The 21,837-nt window shown below is 37.0% G+C and overlaps 2 protein-coding genes across 2 annotated transcripts; both read left to right on the top strand.

Annotated features, from left to right (window-relative positions):
- Positions 1 to 11,627: 11,627 nt before the first annotated feature.
- LOC147542946 (Protein kinase superfamily protein) lies at positions 11,628 to 14,422 on the top strand. The gene is made up of 2 exons (XM_086634247.1): positions 11,628 to 12,781; positions 13,453 to 14,422. Exons 1-2 carry the CDS (start codon positions 12,042 to 12,044, stop codon positions 14,321 to 14,323), a joined length of 1,611 nt encoding a protein of 536 aa, XP_086490373.1. The 5' UTR covers positions 11,628 to 12,041; the 3' UTR covers positions 14,324 to 14,422.
- Positions 14,423 to 18,694: 4,272 nt separating this feature from the next.
- LOC147542945 (putative prolyl 4-hydroxylase 6) lies at positions 18,695 to 21,677 on the top strand. The gene is made up of 8 exons (XM_086634248.1): positions 18,695 to 18,964; positions 19,062 to 19,145; positions 19,237 to 19,294; positions 19,378 to 19,482; positions 20,583 to 20,640; positions 20,731 to 20,906; positions 20,979 to 21,039; positions 21,185 to 21,677. The coding sequence occupies exons 1-8, from the start codon at positions 18,861 to 18,863 to the stop codon at positions 21,484 to 21,486; spliced, it is 948 nt and encodes a 315-aa protein (XP_086490374.1). The 5' UTR covers positions 18,695 to 18,860; the 3' UTR covers positions 21,487 to 21,677.
- The last annotated feature ends 160 nt before the right edge of the window (positions 21,678 to 21,837 follow it).

Raw genomic sequence — 21,837 nt, 5'->3', positions numbered from 1 at the left:
AGCTGGTTCTAGGTATAATTGTAGTAAATTTTAAAATCGAAAATTCGAAATTTTGTTCTTGCTAAAAAAAGTTATAACTGAAAGTCGCGGAAGCTATCGAACCTATCCTAGAAATTGATCTGATTATGAAGATTAATCGAAAAGCTAAGTCAAAATCAAATATGCGAACAGAATTTAACGAGGTTCGGCTTTAAAGCCTACGTCCTCGGGCGAACAAGAAATCTTTATTGAAGGATAGATGAAGACGACTAACACAACCCGCAAGTTCGTCCCAAGATGGTACCGTATAGAAATTAACCTTCTATACTAGATCTTCGACGACCGAGAAATTTAACACCGCTCAAAACTATGAAAAATTTCTCTCACTCTTGCTCTCTCTCTAGCTCTCTAAAGAAGAGTTGTTGTTGCTTGTGTTGGTGTGTGTTACAAAGACTCAAGACCCCTATTTATATAGGATATCAAGCCCCATAAAAAGGAACTTTGGTTTCTAAATTACTTTGGTGCCAAAATTTAGAAACCACCTATATGGTGCCAATAAACCGCCTCTTCAAGAGTTTTAGAAACTGCCTCTTACATATATGATTGGGCATCATGAATGGTTGAGATTCAATTATTCATCGTCTTTGTTTTATCTTCGTCGAATGTTGATAAACCATGAACGGATTGGTCCGGATTGAGATTCACAATAACCGAACTCTTTAGATCAGACTACAAATAGGTTCAAAAAGTCGGTTACCTAACCGATGTTCACCCTGCCATGAATTGGTAAAGTCGAAGAAAAGAACTACCAATATCACACAAATGGACCATGGTATGTGTAAATTGATGGATTTCTTTTTCTTAATGAGAATATCATGAAAACCACAAATAAGAGAATTGGAACCTTGAAATCTAGCACAAGTGTATTTAATTTTGATTTTGTCTTAGCTAATAGACAGCTCCTATTTGCTGCATGCTTGTAGTACAAGTAAGATTATTGAACCAATTAGTACAAAAATTACTTCAAATTTCATGTAATGTTTAGTTGGCAATTATCCTTTCAAATTTTAGTTTTTATTCAAATCACCTTGTTGTCTACATGGGTTGTCATTGGAGCTTGTGAATTGGTAAAGTGAAGGAGAATAGGCAAGCGGTCACAAATTAATGGACAATTGTACTAGACTTGCGATAAGTTGTCTGCATTTCTCTCTATCGTCCTTTATGATAATAATACAAATGACAATCCGCATTGACAACCAATGTTATACTGGTGATTGTCCTAACGTTGTCGTTGCCGAATTACAAATGCATTTGATTACACTCAATCCCTACATAGTACATATGCATTTGATCAAACTGGAACTCTATTTTAGGTACCTATGAAGAGACCAATAGTAACAAAGAATTAGTATACAAATAACAAAGAAGGCAAGAAGTAGAAAATTATTAGGTTAATTGTTTAAATCACTAAACACCAAAAGCAATTTTTGTTGTTTCCAAGCAACTTCTTGACCAAAAGTTGGCTAATAGCAAAAGCTTTTCTTTTGTATCTCCTTTTGTTAAGCATGTAACAAGTAAAGACCTGTCTACTTTACCAAGGTGTTCCAAGTGACTTTTTTTTTTTAAGAATCTCATCTTTTTCTTTTACTTTTTGACAGGTTTATTCAAATATATATATTATATATATAAAGAAATCAAGCAAGGGAGATTACCTTTCTCTGTCAAAGTGACATTCTTTTATAGACCAAGAAACTTTTCTTTCTCTTGATTCAATGACCAATGTTCTTTAGTCCCATAACACTTTTTCTTTCTTGAAAATGGTTGAGGATATACACATCAAAACATTAGGGACATTAATCATTTTTAGCTACAAATTGCAAATCTTCCTTAGGTTCCCCTAGATCTCATCAACATTAACCTTTTATCGCCAAAAATTCCTTAACTTTTGTATTATGTTTGTTGTTGTGATTGATAGTCACATGTGGAAATTGGAATAAATTCAACTTTGAAAGGTAATTTAAGTCATTTGTTAGTCTAAGAACATAAGATTAGATACGAAAATCCTAATATAATCATGAGAATGTTGGATATGTCATCTCTAGATGAATGTATATGCATTAACAATCGGGTGGTGTCACAAAAGAATTCAGTCTTTACAATTGAAAACTTCTCTTTTCATTCAGGTGGATGAAAAACTTCATTTTATTTGAAACTCACTCTAATTAACGTATTATCTAAAAGAAATTAACAAAACATCGATAATCTATAAATTACTAGGCTAAACTCGAATATTTGAGACATTAGAGTGATTTGAGTGATCAAAAGCTTTTTGCTATTGAGCAATGAGCCAATGAAGAGAACAAAAAGAAAATAACGGTATTTTTAATCAGATATTCTGATTGGGTTTAAATATTAGTTTGGAAACTCCGAAACAACTTTGTCGTTTTCTCGTTTTTAACTTCCGAGGTACAGAGAGGAGGGCAGGCGGCATCTATAGGGAAACAAACCTTCTATATAGGAGCACCATTTTAGAGGGACATCAACCATACAACTTTAAATATTATTTTGAACACCTAATATCATTAGATTAGTTCGGTTTCAACCCTCATACTATGATGCCCCACCAGTATTGTTACAGAATTTCGTCTGCTCGAGTTCAACTCGACTACATATCTCGGTCGAAATTCAACCAGGATAGATGTCGGAAATATGATCATGTTATATTATGTTTTGATCTCTAATCTGCAATCAAGTAATAATTTTGACTCTCATAAGTGTATGACAGTTATGCCCTGCCCTAATGGTTTTTTTACAATTACTCTGTCCTATTTTGTTGGGCGTTATCTTATATGTAGATGTCTTCGAATATTTGTCAATTTTCTCTTTATATGTCATTTATTTAATTACTAAAATAATGACATTTTCAAAGGTACCATTTATTTTTAACATCGATAAAAAGTTCTAATTGGTTGCACTTCTACAAATATTGTATTTAATAAAAGACTCTAAATTAAATATGGGTAGTTATGGAAAATAATTTTAGTTGTCTACAATAACTGAGTTCCCTTGAAAAAGTTGAATTCTTTGAAAGGTAAAACAAAATGGGACGGAGAGAGTAAGGTTTTCATTTATATATCCACTTCATCCCTTTCTCTCCTCAACTTCACTCTCTCACTCGATATAGTTCTTCTTCTTCTTAGGGACCTGTATTGGACATTTATGGGTGCAAAATTAATTCAGTTTTTTTTTCATAAAATCTTGAACTTTAATATACGTTAGTTTTTTTTTCTCATCTCTTCTCCCACGACAACTGTGAGAGAGAAGACAACTGTAATAATCTCACATCGCTTGATAGAGTGGAAGCGTAATGAGTTCATGCTCAAACTAAGGTCTTTAAGGTGGAGTTTTGGAGCATTTGTTAGAAACTTAACAACCGATAGATTTGAGCTGGAGTGTGAAAATCTGACACAATATCGGTAACACAACTAAAGCATAAGACGTCAAAACACGATGAGGGGAACACAAGGAAGATATTTAAGAAATGATGGTGGTGATGGTAAAGAAGATGAAGATGTCTCTCTATCAACATCATATAGGGGAATGATATACAAATACTTAGATTGTGTTTTTTTTGTGGCTGAATTTGAACTGAGTGAGTTCTTTAATAAATTTAGGTGTTTTTTTTTATGAAGTCTGGATCTGAAAAACTGAATCTGAAATTACTGGATCTGAAAATACTGAATCTGGAAATAGTGCAATGAAGGGTTTGTTTTTTCCATCTGAATTCATAGGTCTGAATTTCAAGTTTTACTTTTATACCCTTACCCATAATACTATATAAATTTATACCCTAACCCTAAACAACCATCTCTTGTTATATGGTGGGGTCAAATATGAGTTAATAGTTTGGACTAAAAGTCCAAAAGGCTAGTAAGCTACTGCCACCCTATTTTGCCTTCCCATCCTTCCTGGTCTTAAGGAAGAAAAGTTGCACCTTGGCATTAATGGGTGGAGAAAAAATGGGGCAAGCATTTATGGTTGGTTGATCTTACGGGTGGTGAATGAAGGCTATAAATAGCCATACCCATTCACAAGTTCTGCATCCAATCTCAAGTGAATTCTCCTTTGTATAAGTGAGAGAGTGAAAGAGAGTTTGAGATCAACAGAGAGTTGTATAAGTGTGTGAGGGTGAGAGTTGTAGTGAGATTTGTAACCGGGGAGTGCACTAGACTTTGTGTACGGTAACTCGGGTAAGTTGTAACCTCATATTCATAGTGGATTTGCTTGGTGCGGCTAAAGAGGACGTAGGACTTGCTCCGAACCTCTATAAATCTTGTGTGTCATTATTCTTTATTTGCTTCGTGGTTATGTTCGATTTATTCACCATTTCATCCAAGATCCTGGTTTTCCGCATTAGAGAAAAACTCTAAGTAGACTGATCACCTATAAGGAGTGGCTATTTTTCTCAACAACTGGTATCAGAGCTTTCCGGGTTAGGAATTGCTGAATTTTTTCTGTTGTCGGTGGACGGAGTTACTATTCACGTGAATAGTGTTTTTGACGTGAATAGTGTTTTTTGACGTGAATAGTGTTTTCTGGCGTGAATAGTGTTTTCGCCGTGAATAGTGTTTATATCGGTGTTGGAACTATGGATGATAAATCAGATAACGTTGCAAGGGTTCGGGTTTTCAACGGTAAAAATTTCTCATATTGGAAATCACAGATGGAGGATTATTTATATGAGAGAGATCTTCATGCTCCATTACATGGAGTGGATAAGAAGGGTAAACTCGATGATGAAGAATGGGCTATTCTTGACCGCAAGTGTGTTGGCGTGATCCGTAGGTGTCTTACGGAGGAAGTTTACAACAATGTCGAAGAAATATCTAAACAAAGGACTTAATGGACACTTTGGAGAGACTCTATCAGAAGTCGTCAGCCTCAGGTAAAATTATGTTGTGTGAACAATTATTTAATTTAAAAATGAATGAAGGCGAGACAGTATCTGCTCACCTTGGAAAGTTTAAATCAATTATCTCCCAACTTTCTAAGGTTGACATTACATTTTCGGATGAAGTTAAAGCATTAAGGTTGTTATCATCATTACCGTCGAGTTGGGATACGGCTGTGACGTCTATAAGCAACTCGGCGGGTAGTGAAAAACTAATGCTGGAAAATGTAACGGCCATGATACTTGGTGAAGAAGAGAGGAGACTAGAACGAGGCTACACCGCTTCTAGCTCTTCTTCAGGATCCGTCTTAAGCATGCAATATGAAAGAGGCAGGAATTTTAATAAAAATTCAGATAAATCTAAAGGTAAATTTAGAGGTAAATCTAGGGGGAGATCAAAATCTAGACCTAGAGGTGTGTGTTGGACATGTAATAAAGAAGGGCACATGAAGAAAGACTGTCCAGAAAGAAAGGGTGCTAACAATACGGGAAACAGGGGTGATCAAGAGGTCCATGTAGTTGCAGCTACAGAGGACGATGCAGTCTTCATTGTTAATGACAACAATGTGATCACCGAGAGTTTCCTATTATTCTCCGAGGACGGTATGAACGAGTCTTGGATAGTAGACTCAGGAGCTTCTTTCCATGCTACAGGAAATAAGGGGATCATGACCTCTTACAAGGAAGGGAACTTTGGCCAAGTCTTCCTTGGTGATGGTGAAGCATGTGATATCATCGGTGTAGGTGATGTGAACGTGAAAGTCAATGGTTCGACGTGGAAGCTGAAAGATGTGCGACATGTTCCAAATTTGACGAGGAACTTGGTTTCTGTGGGCCAAGTTTGTGACGACGACTGTGAGGTTCACTTTTCTAAAACAAATTGGAAAGTGACCAAAGGAGCTATGGTATTAGCTCGAGGACTTCGAAATGGTACTCTCTACCGAGCTTCAGAAAGACCTACTCTAGCAGTGGCTAGCAGTGTTGAAGATGTCAGACTATGGCACAAAAGGTTGGGACATATGAGTGAGAAGAACATGAAGATTCTGCATTCGGCGGGTCATTTGCCGGAGGTAAAATCTGTAGAAATGGGCTTTTGTGAAGAATGTGTTCTGGGAAAGCAAAAGCGGGTGAGTTTCAACAGAGGCGGCAGAAGCTTAAGAAAAGAAAAGTTGGACTTGGTTCATACAGATGTATGGGGACCAGCTGATGTCCCTTCTCATGGTGGTGCTCAATACTTTGTTACCTTCATCGATGACCACTCGAGAAAGGTATGGATTTATTTTCTGAAACATAAATCTGATGTGTTTGATCCATTTCAGAAATGGAAGGCATTGGTTGAAACACAAACTGGTCTGAAGCTAAAATGTATAAGGTCAGATAATGGTGGTGAGTATGACAGGAAGGAATTCCTACAGCTCTGTGCTACTAATGGGATACGTATGGAGAGGACGCTCCCAGGGACACCACAGGAGAATGGAGTAGCTGAGCGTATGAATTGGACACTAAATGCACGAGCAAGGTGCATGAGACTGCAATGCGGGTTGCCTGAAGCTTTTTGGGCACAAGCTTTAGAAACGGCTGCTTATTTAATCAATCGGACACCCAGCAGTCCATTAGATATGAGGATTCCATAAGAGGTTTGGACCGGCAAGAAGGTAAACCTCTCTTATCTGAAAGTTTTCGGATGTGTTGCTTATGTTCATCTTAATCCTACAGAAAGGAAAAAGATAGGGCCACAGGCAAAGAAATGCATTTTCATTGGTTATGGAGGTGATGCATTTGGATATAAATTGTGGGACTATGAAAGTCACAAGGCAATCCGGAGCAGGGATGTAACCTTTAATGAAGATGTATTATACAAGGACAAAGATGCAACACAGGTCATAGGTAAAGGATCAATTACTCAAGTCGACAAAGAAAAATATGTTGACATGGGTGATACTACAGGGATGACAAGTAGAGTGGTGGAAGAAGCAGAGACTCCAGGTGAAGAGGAATCTCAGATGCAACAGGGAGACACTCCACAAGCAGTGGGAGTTTCTTCCCCAACTCCACAGGACCAGTCAGGTGTTCAGACCGAGACATCTACGGTGTTCGTCCCAAGGAGATCATCACGTGTACCAAAGCCGAATCCAAAATATGCTAATGTGATGGATCATTTGTTACTGACAGATGATGGTGAGCCAGAACATTTTGATGAAGCACTACAGGACGAGGACTCAAGCAAGTGGGAGTTTGCCATGAAAGACGAGATGGATTCACTTGTGCAGAACAACACATGGGTGTTGGCAAAATTACCAAGAGGTAAGAACACATTGGAGAACAAGTGGGTTTATCGGAGAAAGTCTGAAGCAAATGGTGACATTCGCTACAAAGCGAGATTAGTAGTGAAGGGGTTTCAGCAGAAACCAGGTATCGACTACAATGAAATATTCTCCCCAGTTGTGAAGATGACAACAATCAGAGTGGTACTCGGTCTAGTGGCTTCAGAAAATCTCTTCCTTGAACAGCTAGATGTAAAGACAGCATTTCTTCATGGAGACCTTGATGAAGAAATTTACATGAAGCAGCCAGCTGGATTCGTTATAGAAGGGAAGGAGGAGATGGTATGCAAGCTTCAAAAGAGCTTGTATGGTTTGAAACAGGGCCCGAGACAATGGTACAAGAAGTTCGATAACTTCATGCTCGGGAATAACTACTCAAGATGTAACGCAGATCATTGTTGCTATGTTCGAAGGTTTGATTCTGGTTACATTATTTTGTTACTGTATGTTGATGATATGTTAGTGGCTGGAACATCTCTACAGGAAATCAAGAACTTGAAGGATCAGTTGGCAGGTGAATTTGCCATGAAAGATCTTGGTGAAGCTCGACAAATTCTTGGCATGAGAATCAGCAGGGACAAGTCTAAAGGTACACTTATGCTTAGTCAAGCTGAATATATTGAACGGGTTCTGAAAAGGTTCAATATGGTGGGTGCCAAACCAGTTAGTATGCCACTTGGAAGTCATTTCAAGCTTTCCAAGTTGCAGAGTCCTGTGACAGATGTGGAAAAAGAATTTATGGCAGGTGTGCCATATGCATCAGCCATTGGGAGTCTTATGTACGCTATGGTGTGCACAAGACCAGATATTGCCCATGCAGTGGGAGTAGTGAGCAGGTATTCTAGCAATCCTGGTAAGCAGCACTGGGAAGCGGTGAAGTGGATTCTCAGGTACTTGAGAGGTTCCACCAATGTACCTTTATGCTATGGACGGGGAAATTCTGTTTTAAATGGATATGTAGATGCAGACTTCGCAGGTGACCTTGATAAAAGGCGAAGTACGACAGGGTATGTTTATACCTTAGGATCGACTGCAGTGATTTGGAACTCACGGTTACAGAAGCTGGTGACATTGTCAACAACAGAAGCAGAGTATGTAGCGGTGACAGAAGCAAGCAAGGAGATGATATGGTTGAAAGGTTTATTAGCAGAGTTGGGGCACGAGAAGAAGAATAGTATTTTGTACAGTGATAGTCAGAGTGTTATTCATCTTGCCAAGAACTCAGCCTATCATGCAAGGACAAAGCATATAGATATTCGATACCATTTCATTCGGTCGCTTCTGGAAGATGGTGAGCTACTACTGGAAAAGATTCTTGGTTCGAAGAATCCAGCAGACATGTTTACCAAGGGGGTCACAATTGAGAAGCTGAAGCTCTGCAAGGCTTCAGTAGGTCTCTCGGTCTAAGAGAGACGGATTGCCGCATCAAGAAGGTTGTGTTAGCACCAATCCAGGTTGAAAGATGAAGGTGAATATTCTACAACTCCAGGTCACGGGTTTATTTGACCCCAAGTGGGAGATTGTTATATGGTGGGGTCAAATATGAGTTAATAGTTTGGACTAAAAGTCCAAAAGGCTAGTAAGCTACTGCCACCCTATTTTGCCTTCCCATCCTTCCTGGTCTTAAGGAAGAAAAGTTGCACCTTGGCATTAATGGGTGGAGAAAAAATGGGGCAAGCATTTATGGTTGGTTGATCTTACGGGTGGTGAATGAAGGCTATAAATAGCCATACCCATTCACAAGTTCTGCATCCAATCTCAAGTGAATTCTCCTTTGTATAAGTGAGAGAGTGAAAGAGAGTTTGAGATCAACAGAGAGTTGTATAAGTGTGTGAGGGTGAGAGTTGTAGTGAGATTTGTAACCGGGGAGTGCACTAGACTTTGTGTACGGTAACTCAGGTAAGTTGTAACCTCATATTCATAGTGGATTTGCTTGGTGCGGCTAAAGAGGACATAGGACTTGCTCCGAACCTCTATAAATCTTGTGTGTCATTATTCTTTATTTGCTTCGTGGTTATGTTCGATTTATTCACCATTTCATCCAAGATCCTGGTTTTCCGCATTAGAGAAAAACTCTAAGTAGACTGATCACCTATAAGGAGTGGCTATTTTTCTCAACATCTCTCTCCCAAATTCAGACACAGCAACCACTCTCACAAACTCAAACCCTAACAGCCACCATTTTTCTCTAACTCCATATCATTTCTTTATCAAACTCTAGCAGCCACCATTTGTCTCTAACATCATATCATTGCCTTCTCAAACCCTAGCAGCCACCATTTTTCTCTAACCTCCAACAGTAGAGCCAAGCACTAAATACACTTTCTCAAACCCTAACAACATTTATTCTCTCTTCAACACCCCAACAGATTTCAAACTTGCAGTCGTCCTTTCGAAGCTACCAAAGTAGAGAAAGTGAAGAACGAGGATGAGAGAGAATGCTTCGAAAGTAACCATTCCAACCTTTTCGATATGATCTTGAAAGTTCCATGTAATTATTCTCTTATTTCGTGAAAGATCATATTTTTTTCTCCTCTTTATGCACTACACAGTGAAATTTTCGAGTTGAAGAGAGCGTGGTTGGTGCCTTGGTGGTCGTAGTGGTGGTTGTTGTTGTTAATGGTGGTGGTTGTGGTGGTAAGGTAACAGAGACAACATGGGATATGGAAGTATTTTTTAAAAATTTGTGGGGGTATATATGTCATTTGGATGTTTTCAGATGGTGGGAGCCCATTTCAGACTTGTTTTGAAGTCTGAAATATGTGGGCTCTTTTTCAGCCAATTCAGACCTTAGATCAAATCAGCCAAATTTTTAGATTTTGTAAAATTAAAAAAACAAACATCTAAAATCTGAATTGGGCTCCAATTCAGATTTCAGATATGAAAAAAGAAAAAAACAAACACCACCTTAATGTGTGTTTTTCGAACTGAATTGTAATATCATAATGGAAATTTTACACTAATACCCTTCCTTAAATAAATGAAAGCACCCTCTCATTTATGTTCCTTTGTCAAGCTACCAATTTCTCTCTCTCTCTCGGACATTGATTTAAACAGTTCTTGAGCAACCTAAATCTCTCTAAAACAGTTGTTGAGCAACCCCAATCTCTCAAGACAATAAACTTTTCCAAACTTAGCATACCCATCTAAAATGGTCGAAGAAACATCTCTATCAAACATTTTGTCAAAAAGTTCACGAACAACATTAAAAATCTCCATTAATCACGAATCAGTGAATTGATGAAATAGATATTTGAGTTAAGACGTAGGAACGAATTTGTTTGGCTTAAACTTCTTCGATTTCGCTTAAGGTAAATATAAAACCAGAGCTTTCTACATCAACCCAGTAGTAAGAGACTTTTGGTGATAAAGCAAGGGTTCACACTATATACCTTCGAGAGAGATAAAAAGAACAAGAAGGTGAAGAACCAAAACGATCTGTTCAATCACCACGGAAGATGATCTATTCAACCTATAATTTAGAGAACCCTAGGTTTCTTCAAATGAAGATGGACAATCGAACTGATCATAGAAAAAGTTCTGAATTTTCTTGGCGTATTTTATTCTTTTGAATATTTTCTGATGTTAGGCCTCGTTCAAATTTCAAGACTTGTTTTAAAATCTGAAATGGATGGGCCTTTATTCAGCCTATTCAGACATCTGCTTCATTTATTTAAGAACTCAGATTTTGTAGTAAATAAAAAAAACAAACATCTCAAATTTGAACTTAACCCAATTCAGATTTGAAATCTAAAAAAATATAAAAAACAAACACAACCTTACTAAACTTTTTGAGGTTGTCCCTTTACAAAAAGTAATGTCCCTATAAGTGTAGCCTTATAGAGAGAGAAAGAGGGTCTGACCAGCTCTGCTCCTCGTTGTTTGTCTCCATGCTGCCATTTTCCTCGGGACAACCCAACGTAGTCATCAACGGAAATACCACCACCTCCTCCTTCACCACCCGGTCTCCCTCCCTCATTGGCTCCTCGAAAATTGTGCTCTCTCTCTTGCACCAAACTCCCCCCTCTTTTCAACTTTTCAAAATAATAAAGGGTTCCTTTTTATTTGGCCCTCAATTTATGACCAATTAGAAAAATGGTCCACGACTGTTCTGCAGTACTCCAATTTTAATCTCCAATGTTAGTCAAACTTAACAGTCAATATATATATTTTTTCTTTTTTACCTATGTTTTCAAAAGTATTACCCTCTCGTTACTTTCATCTTTACATCCCCAAGAACCGGTCGCTAGCTAATGGTCGACGACTGATTTGAGATTTTTTTTCTCTTTCTTCCTCCAACGAAGACACGGTAGTCGCATCATCTTCAGTTCTCTATCTTTTTATTTCTTGAAGCTTCGGTTAAATAAAGAGATAAAGAGAGTTGGAGATGGTGGCGACATTGACTGGGGGGCGGTTGGGGGTGCGAGAAGGGAGGAAGAAACTTTTTTTCTTCTCTTACACCAGTGTTCGATGACGCCCGACCGTCGTTGGCGTCTGTTTTCTGGTCAGAGGAATACAAGATGCTCCATAATTAACATGGAGGCCAAACTTTCTAGTTAGTCATAAGTTGAGGGCCAAATTGGAATTAACCTAGAAATAAACCCCTTTCCCCTACCTTTCAGATATATGACCACTCTTCTTCTTCCTTCTCCGACCCTCTCTTACCTACCTTTGACCACCTCGACAACTACCCTTTCCACCCTCTTTTAAACTTTCCCTCCCCATCTCTTCTCTTTCTAAAACATTTTATCAAACACTTTGTGGGTTAGACTTTTCTCTACTAGAAGATGGTTGATAATGGTTTTGTTGAAGATGCAGATTCTATCTCAGTTAGTAAGAGTGGACCATTAAGATCTTCAAGTCTTAGTTCTTGTTTTGAAGATCTTAGCTTTAAGAACAGTCATAGTAGTTCTACTTTCACTGGTACTACTTCTAGTAATAGTATTAGTAGTAATAAAACCAGTGATGGTTCTGGGTTTTATTTTGGGAAACAAATTGGGTCTGAAGTTGATGAGGGTATTATGAAAAATGGGGAGTTTTTAGATTGCCCTGAAAGTGAAAAGACTAGTTTAAGTTGTCTTAGTAATTGTAGTAGTAGTATTGATGGTAATGAGGGTAGAAATTTTAGCCCTAATAAACCTCATAAAGGTAATGATCTTAGATGGGATGCTATCCAATGTGTTAAATCTAAAGATGGGGTTTTAGGGTTAGGTCATTTTAGGCTTTTGAAGAAGCTTGGTTGTGGTGATATTGGTAGTGTTTATTTAGCTGAGTTAAGAGAAATGGGGTGTTTTTTTGCTATCAAAGTTATGGATAAAGGGTTATTAGAAGGTAGGAAGAAATCATTAAGAGCTCAAACAGAGAAAGAGATTTTAGGTTTGTTAGATCATCCATTTCTTCCCACTCTTTATTCTCATATTGAGACACAGAAGTTTTCTTGCTTGCTCATGGACTTTTGTAGTGGTGGAGATCTTCATACTCTTCGTCAAAGACAACCCGGGAAGCATTTTTCGGAGCAAGCCGCACAGTTAGTCCCTTCAAATTGTTTTCGACTTTTATCTCTTATTGGATTTGATATCTTTAGTTGATTAACTTATGGAAGAACTTAGAATATAAATGACTATGTGAGTATAAAACATTGTTATAGGATCATAAACATTGTCTCTATTTCGAGGTGCCTTAAGGGTATAGCCAATTAGCCAAATAGAGTCAATCTCATATCCTATCTTGTTTCTCTTTCTTCTGGTTGAATCTGCTTACTTGCAGCTACTTTGTGCATGGAAGGATGGTTCTTCTTACCGTTACTTGTATTTGACAGAACAAGTAGCAATTGAGTTCTTCAAATTTCGAGATTAAAGATAGTATGCACCGAGTTTTATTTCGCCTAGTGTTCTTGAACTATTATGGTTTTAAGATTATAGCTATAATGAGTTTACTTTTCCTTGTTTTCTTGAACTACTCTATTATGATTCCAATAACTACAAAAAAGTAGCCATTGGGCCTTGCAAATGTTTTTGTTCATGCCTATCATTTGACATTTGAGTGCAATCATCACTCGACGAATGTGATTAAGGTTGTGTCGTTCTAGAACAATGAGGATAATTTCCTACCCGCTCTTTGCATTTTCTATGTTTTACCCTCGAATCAATTATGGAATGAACTCGTAAATTCTAATTAATCCCATTTCTTATTTTGCAGGTTTTATGTTTCGGAAGTGCTTCTTGCTCTTGAGTACTTACATATGATGGGAGTGGTATATAGGGACTTGAAGCCTGAAAATGTTCTAGTAAGAGAAGATGGTCATATCATGCTTACAGATTTTGATTTATCGCTCAGATGTTACGTGAATCCAACCCTCATAAAATCCGGAACAGAATCATCTCAAAAGATATCTTCTTACTGCATTCAGCCGCCTTCATGTATCGATCCATCCTGCAAATTACCAATTTGCGTACAACCTTCTTGTTTGCAACCTTCCTGTTTGACTCCTCGGTTTTTTCAATCAAAATCGAAGAAAGGAAAGAAAGAAGGAACAAACATGGTTCATAATATGGATTCTCTTCCTATTCTTATAGCTGAGCCCACCGATGCTAGATCGACTTCGTTTGTAGGTACCCACGAGTATTTAGCTCCAGAGATAATCAGAGGAAATGGCCACGGAAGTGCTGTAGATTGGTGGACATTTGGTATATTTCTTTATGAGTTACTTCATGGACGAACACCGTTCAGAGGGAATGGAAATCGGGAAACATTGTTCAATGTCGTTAATTGTCCGCTAAAGTTTCCAGAGGGTTCTTCTATCAGTTTTGCTGCTAAAGATTTGATAAGGGGGTTGCTTGTTAAGGATCCAAAACATAGATTAGGGTACAAAAGGGGTGCTACAGAGATCAAGCAACATCCCTTTTTCGAGAACGTTAATTGGGCTCTTATACGTGGGACTCAACCTCCTGATATACCGAAGCCAGTTGAATTGAGTTTTGTTAATCAGAAAATAAGGTCACAAAATGAGAATGGAGCTATTGATTCAAATAGTTCATCAAATTCTTACTTAGATTTTGAGTTTTTCTAGAGAATTTTTGCAGTTTTGATATTGAAAATTTTGTTGAGGTAAATTAGTTTGAGAAGTTGTTGTATATTTATTTCATCAATGAAATCTTTTCTACTTCAACATTCATAGCTTTATTCTTGGTGGCGTGATCTCTGTCAGAATCAACAAGAAATTGAGCCGAAGACCAAATTTCGTCTTGGGTTCTGCTTATATCCTTCTTAGCTTGAGCTCCCTGTCCAAGCTTGTGTAAACCTTGCAAGCCGTTCAAAATATGTACGCTCTTGGGAAAAACCTGATTCGTGCAAACTGTGTCACACCTACATATCTCACATGGAGAGCTTAAGCTTAAAAACAATTGGTGGGTCATTTTTCACAAAAAAATTTGGGCCTAAGGAGTTTTAAGCAATTTTCCATGAATCAGATTGCAACTTCTTATTCTTGTTGTAGTAAATGTTTGTAGTATTTATGAAAAAAATTGAAGTTTCATTCATGAAACAATTTTCCTATTTATAAACATAACAAAATTAAGAGTTTCATTGAAAATTTAGATTCACCATTTATGAAGAATTATATTTATCAATTGACAATAAATATATCTCATAAAAAAAATGACAATAAATATTAGTATTGAATTGATTCGAAATCAATTTTATTGTTTCATTAAATAATGGTTGTTGCTTTGGGGATGGAAGAAATCGTTTTGAAGACCGAAGTATTTTGTAAGAAACTGATCAATCTAATTCGTTCAAATTGACATTATTAGAGGATTTTTGAGTGAAAGGTCCAATTTTTGGGGGGTAAAATCAATATAAATCCGACCTTGCCAAAAAATGAGTTTCCAGTCCAAATGTCAGGACAACTCATTGTTTCCTGATTTTTTTTTATCCCCCTCTTGCCCTTGGACGGGACATGATGACGTTTCTTGACAAAAAAAACTGGATGGTAAATAAAATAATTTCCCGTACACAAAAAAATTCAAATTTTCAAATTTTTTTGAAAATTCAAACGAAATTTCAAATTCCCGCCTAGCAAACCATCTCTTCCTGGTAAATAAAATAATTTCCCGTACACAAGAATATTAAAATTTTCAATTTTTATGAATTTTCAAACGAAATTTCAAATTCCCGCCCAGCAAACCATCTCTTCCCGGTAAATAAAATAATTTCCCGTACACAAGAAAATTCAAAATTTCAATTTTTTTTGAAAAATTGAAAATTTCAAACGAAATTTCAGATTCCCGGTACAAAAGTGTCTAGTACAGAAGAAAATATCCGATAAATAAAATAATTTCCCGGTCACAAAAAATCCCGGTACAAAAGTGTCTAGTACAAAAGAAAATTTCCAGTAAATAAAATAATTTCTAGGTGTGTCAGACAATTTTTCAAAAAAATTTCGTTTCCCAGGAATTTTTCGGTGGCAATTCCGTAAATTTCTGAACAATACAGATTCTGATGGACGGGTTGTCAGATTCTTTTTCAGAAAAAAAAAATCGTTTCCCGAGAAAATTTCGATGCTAATTTTGTAATTTTCGATGGCATGAACTGTAAATACTTTGTTTTTCAAGGGCCATTTCGTCATTTTTTTCCCAACCCGACTCTTTGGACCTGCTTTTCATTTTTTGGCTACCTAGGATGGGAAACCTATTTCTTCCCTCATTTTGGATGGTTAACCCAATCTCTCATTATTAGAATAGAGCACAACCTAATTTTAATAACCACAAAGTAAATAAACTGTTCTTTTTAGCCCCTCTCTTTATCTTTTCTTCAGAATACCACCCCTTATCTTTGCCCACCATACCGCCACTATTTTCATCTCTCTTTCTCATTTTCCAGAAGAATTTTGACTGACGTACGTAAATGGGTTACAGAAAAAAAAAAGGACTACTTTTCTCTCTAAATCCTGATCTAAGAGCATTTCTAATGTGACACTCAAATTCTAGAATTTAACAAATATTATATTCAACCTGCATCCTGGGACTCCCACTTGAACCACATGTAAGAGAAACAAAAGTTTCTATCCCCTCTCACATGTTCAGTCACGTGGAGAGAGTTTCTCTCACATGCGGTTCAAGTGAGAGTCTCAGGAGGTGGGTTGTGTAGCTTTGTTGAAAATTTCAAGTGTCACTTAGAATTTTTAAGTTTTTGTTGAGATATATATTCCAATGAGACCCTCTGTTACAAACTCTATAATGATGTGGAAGCATATATTATAGATAATCTCAAAAGTGACACTCTAAAATGTGAGTGGCGTCTTGAGTTTTTGTTGGAATCAGAGCCGATTTTGGCTCGACCCGACTCGTCAAATTCAGAAATGGAACGAGCCATTACGTTTGTCTCGTTGAGCTCTTCAATTTAGAGCCAAAAACCACACAAATCTGATTCCGAATGGATGAGAAATTCAAGTTTAAAGTTTGGACGAAGATCGGTTGAAATAGAGACTAAACCGTCAAAAGGGACAAGTCAGATTGGGGACCATTTGAGCAAAGCAAGCACATCCAAATGTGGACGACTCGTGTTCGCTCCGCGGGATTCCGCTAAGATCTAACGGTCTCTCGTTGATGGACTTTGGACAATGTCGGGACGGGTCGAGAAGAGTCAGATCCGCAAGCATCCAACGGAGCGCGACACTTCCGTGTCGGGCATGGCTTGGGATTTCGCTATATCTCGATCTAACAGTCAGTTTCCTCCTCTGTTGGGCACATTTCGGGACAACTCGATCTCCATCTAACGGTCGGCGTTTTGTCTGCGATATGTCCTTTGACCCCAAAAGACAAATGCACCTATTCAATTCCTATATAAACAACCCAAACTCACTTCATTTTCACATTCAATTCATTATCTTCTTCTCTTCTAACAATCAATATTCTGGTGTATCTGGAATATAAATCTGATTAGGAAGTATTCTAGTATATCTGAAAAAAGGAAGAAAGAAGTTTCGAGTGAATTGTTAAAGCGCCTAGAAGATCATTCGCATTAGCCCAAGAGCTCATAATATTTACGAAGGTTCGTCCACTTTCAGAATATAGAAGGACCATCTTAAGGTTCTGAAAGGAAAGTTGTTGTGTCCCGAAGGCATACACCCAAACGTTTGGTACAGTTACGGAGGTGTAAAATGTCTTAAGGAAGGAGAACTTATTCTCGCTTCGACTGCATTACCTTCTGTCTAACTCGTTTAATCCGAAAGAATGAATAGTGATAAATCATTATTCGCTTATCGTCTATTTCTCTATAAATTAGAGAAAGGGAAACTTTGTCTTAGTTAAGACAAGACAGAGAGATATCGACTTCCAGAAGAACAACAGTTTTCTCACCGTCATCTCATCACACTATAAAATTTAAACCAAATAAAACTTTAAGTTTAAATTACGCTTTCTGTACTAAATTTGGGAGTGTCAATTGTATCCGTTAGAATTATTTTAGAGAACTCCACAAAAACATTTAGCCACTTTAAAGAAAAAAAAATGAGGGATTGGGCCATTGGTCCAAAAAGGGGACCAAAATGAAAATCCCACCCAAAGTTGCCTAAAAATGAAAGGGAGGTCCAATGTGTCAGTTTGGGCCTTGGGGGTCAAAATTACGTAAAGGACCTTTAGAAAATAAAGTATTTACCGTTCATGCCATCGAAAATTACAAAATTGCCATTGAAAATTACAAAATTGCCATCGAAATTTCTCGGGAAGCGATTTTTTTTCTGAAAAATAATCTGACAACCCGTCAATAAGAATGTGTACTGTTCAGAAATTTAGGGAACTGCCACTGAAAAATTCCCAGGAAACGAAATTTTTTTCGGGAAATTATTTTATTTACTGCAATTTTTTTTCTGTACTAGACATTTTTGCTGTGCGGGAATTTGAAATTTCGTAAAAAAATTTGGGCGGGAATTTGAAATTTCGTTTGAAAATTTCAAAACTTCGAAAAAAAGATTTTGTGACCGGGAAATTATTTTATTTACTGGAAATTTTTTTCTGTACTAGACACTTTTGTTGGGCGGGAATTTAAAATTTTCAAAAAAATTTGAAAATTTGGCCGGGTTGAAATTTCAAAAAAATTTCAAAAATTTAAAAAAATTTCAAAAATTCAAAAAAATTTCAAAATTTCGAAAAAAAATATTTCGTTTGAAAATTTCAAAAAATTTTGAAAATTGGAATTTTTTGTGTACGGGAAATTATTTTATTTACCGGGAAGAGATGGTTTGCTGGGCGGGAATTTGAAATTTCGTTTAAAAATTTTGAAACTTTGAATTTTTTTTCAGGAAAACGTCAGCATGTCCCGTCCAAGGGCAAGAGGGGAATAAAAAAAAAAAACTGACATTTGGACTTGCAACTAATTTTTGGGCAAGAGTGGATTTTTTTTGTGTTTACCCCCAGATTTTGGACTGTTGACTCAAAAATCCAAAAAAAATCTATCCATACTGGCAGTTGACAAGTAGCATTTTTCAGTCAGTCAAGATGCTTTGATTATACTAAAAGTCTCCCAGTCTTTCAACATTTTAGGTATTGCAACCCAAACCCCCCTCTTTCTCATGGTGTCTGATAAAATCTAAGAAGAAGAATCAGTAAATGAAGATGGATTTCTCAATGCTTGTTTTATTCTTGTTTCTTCTCTCTTTACCTAATCTTTCCCTTTCTTCAATTCTTCCTGGTTTGTTTGGAAAATCAAAGACGTAAGTAATTAAATTCCTTCTTTCTATATTTTCTCTCTCTAAATTTTCATTGATGAATCAAAATCACAGTCTATTTCATTCTTGGTTTATTTCTCAGGCAGGAGTCTTCTTTTCAATTGAAACAGAGACATTCTTTTGGTTTTGATCCAACTAGAGTTACCCAACTTTCTTGGCAACCCAGGTCTCCCTCCCTCTCTCTCTCTCTAGATTGTCTTTATCTCTCCCTCTCTCTCTAAGGGTTTTTTTATATGGGATTTGTGTGGGTGATACAGAGCTTTCTTGTATAAGGGTTTTCTCTCTGAGGATGAATGTGATCACCTTATCAATCTGGTGAGAAATTGTTCTTGACCCATTTTCAATTCTTCCTTTTCTGTTTGATTTTGACTTTTTTTATTGATTTGATGGGAAAACAGGCAAAGGGTAAACTAGAGATATCAATGGTGGCTGATAATGAATCTGGTAAGAGCGTTAAGAGTGAAGTTAGAACAAGCTCAGGAATGTTTCTTAGCAAGGGTCAGGTAAGTGATATTGGGTTTAACTTTCTCTCTCTCTTCAATTTTTGAGGGTTCATGTTTGATTTGATTGTGTTATAATGTTTGATTAGTCTGAGTTTGGGTTTCTAATAGGATTAATTTAGGGATTAGTTGAACTATAAAGGGAACTTTGTTAGAAGAAATAATATATGTATTGATCAATTCATAATATCTTTGACACTAAATTCAGTTTTTGGAATGAAAAAGAAACACAAACCCAAATGAAATTGGATATTTGATCAAATAGCTTGTACAATAAAAATTAAAGTAATATGGCATAGATAGGTTACCACATACATAAAGATGACGGAATAAGCTCGTAAATCACCATGGAAACGAGCCCTAAAGGCCATCAAGAACTACCCATACGTCATTTATGCCTACAATTTATATTGGCAAATCTTGAGGTAAACTGCACTCCCCGAGCTTTGTATCCACGAACCTCTCGATGTTGTAGAGGGATGCACAATAAACTTAGCTAGAGGCACGCGTGCAATAACATTTTCCTCATGTTGGGTGAATCTTCAAAAAAGTTCAGTGATATCTAGTTAGAATTATCAAATCTATAGTAGGTGTTGATTTCTTAGGTCCTTACGAGTCCGATAATGTTGATGGTGTTTGTGGGTAATATTGTTGGAGTACACTACGGTTCCATTGTTAGAGAATATATGGGAAATTGCATGTGTAAACTATAGACTGGTATGGATGTATCTAGTCTGCCGACCCAACACTGGCAACGTGGCGATATTGTCCCGCTTAGACACCATGAACAAAACCATGGGCCACGTGGTGCGTGGTGGCGGCTAAGAGAGGACAATATTGACAGGTTGCCGGGCAAACCCTTCATTAGTCCTCACTACAAACTTGTTATTAGTCCTTCATGGATTATCTCGAGGCTGTCTAGTACTCTAGTTAAGTTTTCTGATAGTTTCTTTCGTCTGCAAGTCAAGTTGGTTGTTGATGTGATTAGGCTTCCGAAATATTGTATTGCTGCATGAACTGATACTTCTTTAGAGATAGTAAATTCCGTATTTTTGTGTGGTTCAAATCTTTAATCGTTTTTCTTCTTTTCTTGGTCTGAGAAGGATGAGATAGTCGCAAATATTGAGTCACGAATTGCAGCTTGGACCTTCCTCCCAGAAGGTAATTTTGTAAAAAACTGATGTTTATTATTTTATTTTTATTTCTTATTTTCCAAGTGGTTTAGTTCTAGCACTAAGTTTGGGTTATCAGAAAACGGAGAGGCGATGCAAATACTGCACTATGAGAATGGTCAAAAATATGAACCCCACTTTGACTACTTCAATGATAAGGTGAATCAAGAATTTGGCGGTCAACGAGTTGCAACTGTACTCATGTACTTATCCAACGTTGAAAAGGGTGGGGAAACTGTCTTCCCTAATTCAGAGGTAAAATGAGTTCTACTAGCACTATATTTTCCATAGTTATTGCCTCCATGACAAAACATTGATAATCTGCAGGCGAAGTTATCTCAGTCAAAGGATGATTCCTGGTCCGATTGTGCCAAAAAGGGATATGCTGGTAACAACCTTCCATCCAAGAACTCGACTATATATTTTTAAATCCTTTAGCTATATCTTTAGTCAAGATTCAAGAACGAAGTAACGAACTGCGATTATCTTCTTTTGATTGGCTGATTTTGTTTATTGATTGCTTCACTTACCAGTGAAAACTAGGAAAGGAGATGCATTGTTATTTTTCGGTCTTAACCTCGACACATCAACTGATAGGACAAGCTTACATGGGAGTTGCCCTGTAATTGAAGGCGAGAAATGGTCTGCTACAAAATGGATTCACGTCAGAAGTTTCGAGAAACGAATAAAACAAAAAAATGACTCAGAATGCTCCGATGACGACGAGCATTGCCCACAATGGGCTGCTGTCGGAGAATGTGCAAAGAACCCGATTTATATGACTGGAACTAAAGACTCACTGGGACATTGTAGGAAGAGTTGTAATGTTTGTTGATTATCTGCCTTGAGATTTGGCTGAAAAAGTACTAAAAAGGAGTAGAAGAATATAAGAAGATGATTCTTAGTTGATGATTTAGTATTTTGTATAATAACTCTGAAAATTTTGATGTACTAAAACATATATGGATATTGTGGTTAGGTTAAGCTTCTTTAACTAACCCTTTTGCAGATTATAGTTATATTACCTAATTCATAGCTTTCTTCCTTTCTCTTCTGTTATGTGTTTTCCAAGGTCTAGATTTCAGGAGGATATGGGATTCTCTTAGCAAAAAGAATCCTATGTCTGAAAAAGGGGCCGCGACTCTGATTTTGGGTTTCAACTTTCTCTTCTTTTCAGGCAGTGTAT

The sequence above is a fragment of the Eschscholzia californica genome, unplaced genomic scaffold (assembly GCF_041429995.1).
Source record: "Eschscholzia californica isolate CP2 unplaced genomic scaffold, dmEscCali1.0.p SCAF_4, whole genome shotgun sequence".
Taxonomy (NCBI): domain Eukaryota; kingdom Viridiplantae; phylum Streptophyta; class Magnoliopsida; order Ranunculales; family Papaveraceae; genus Eschscholzia; species Eschscholzia californica.
This window is presented reverse-complemented; position numbering and strand designations above follow the sequence as displayed.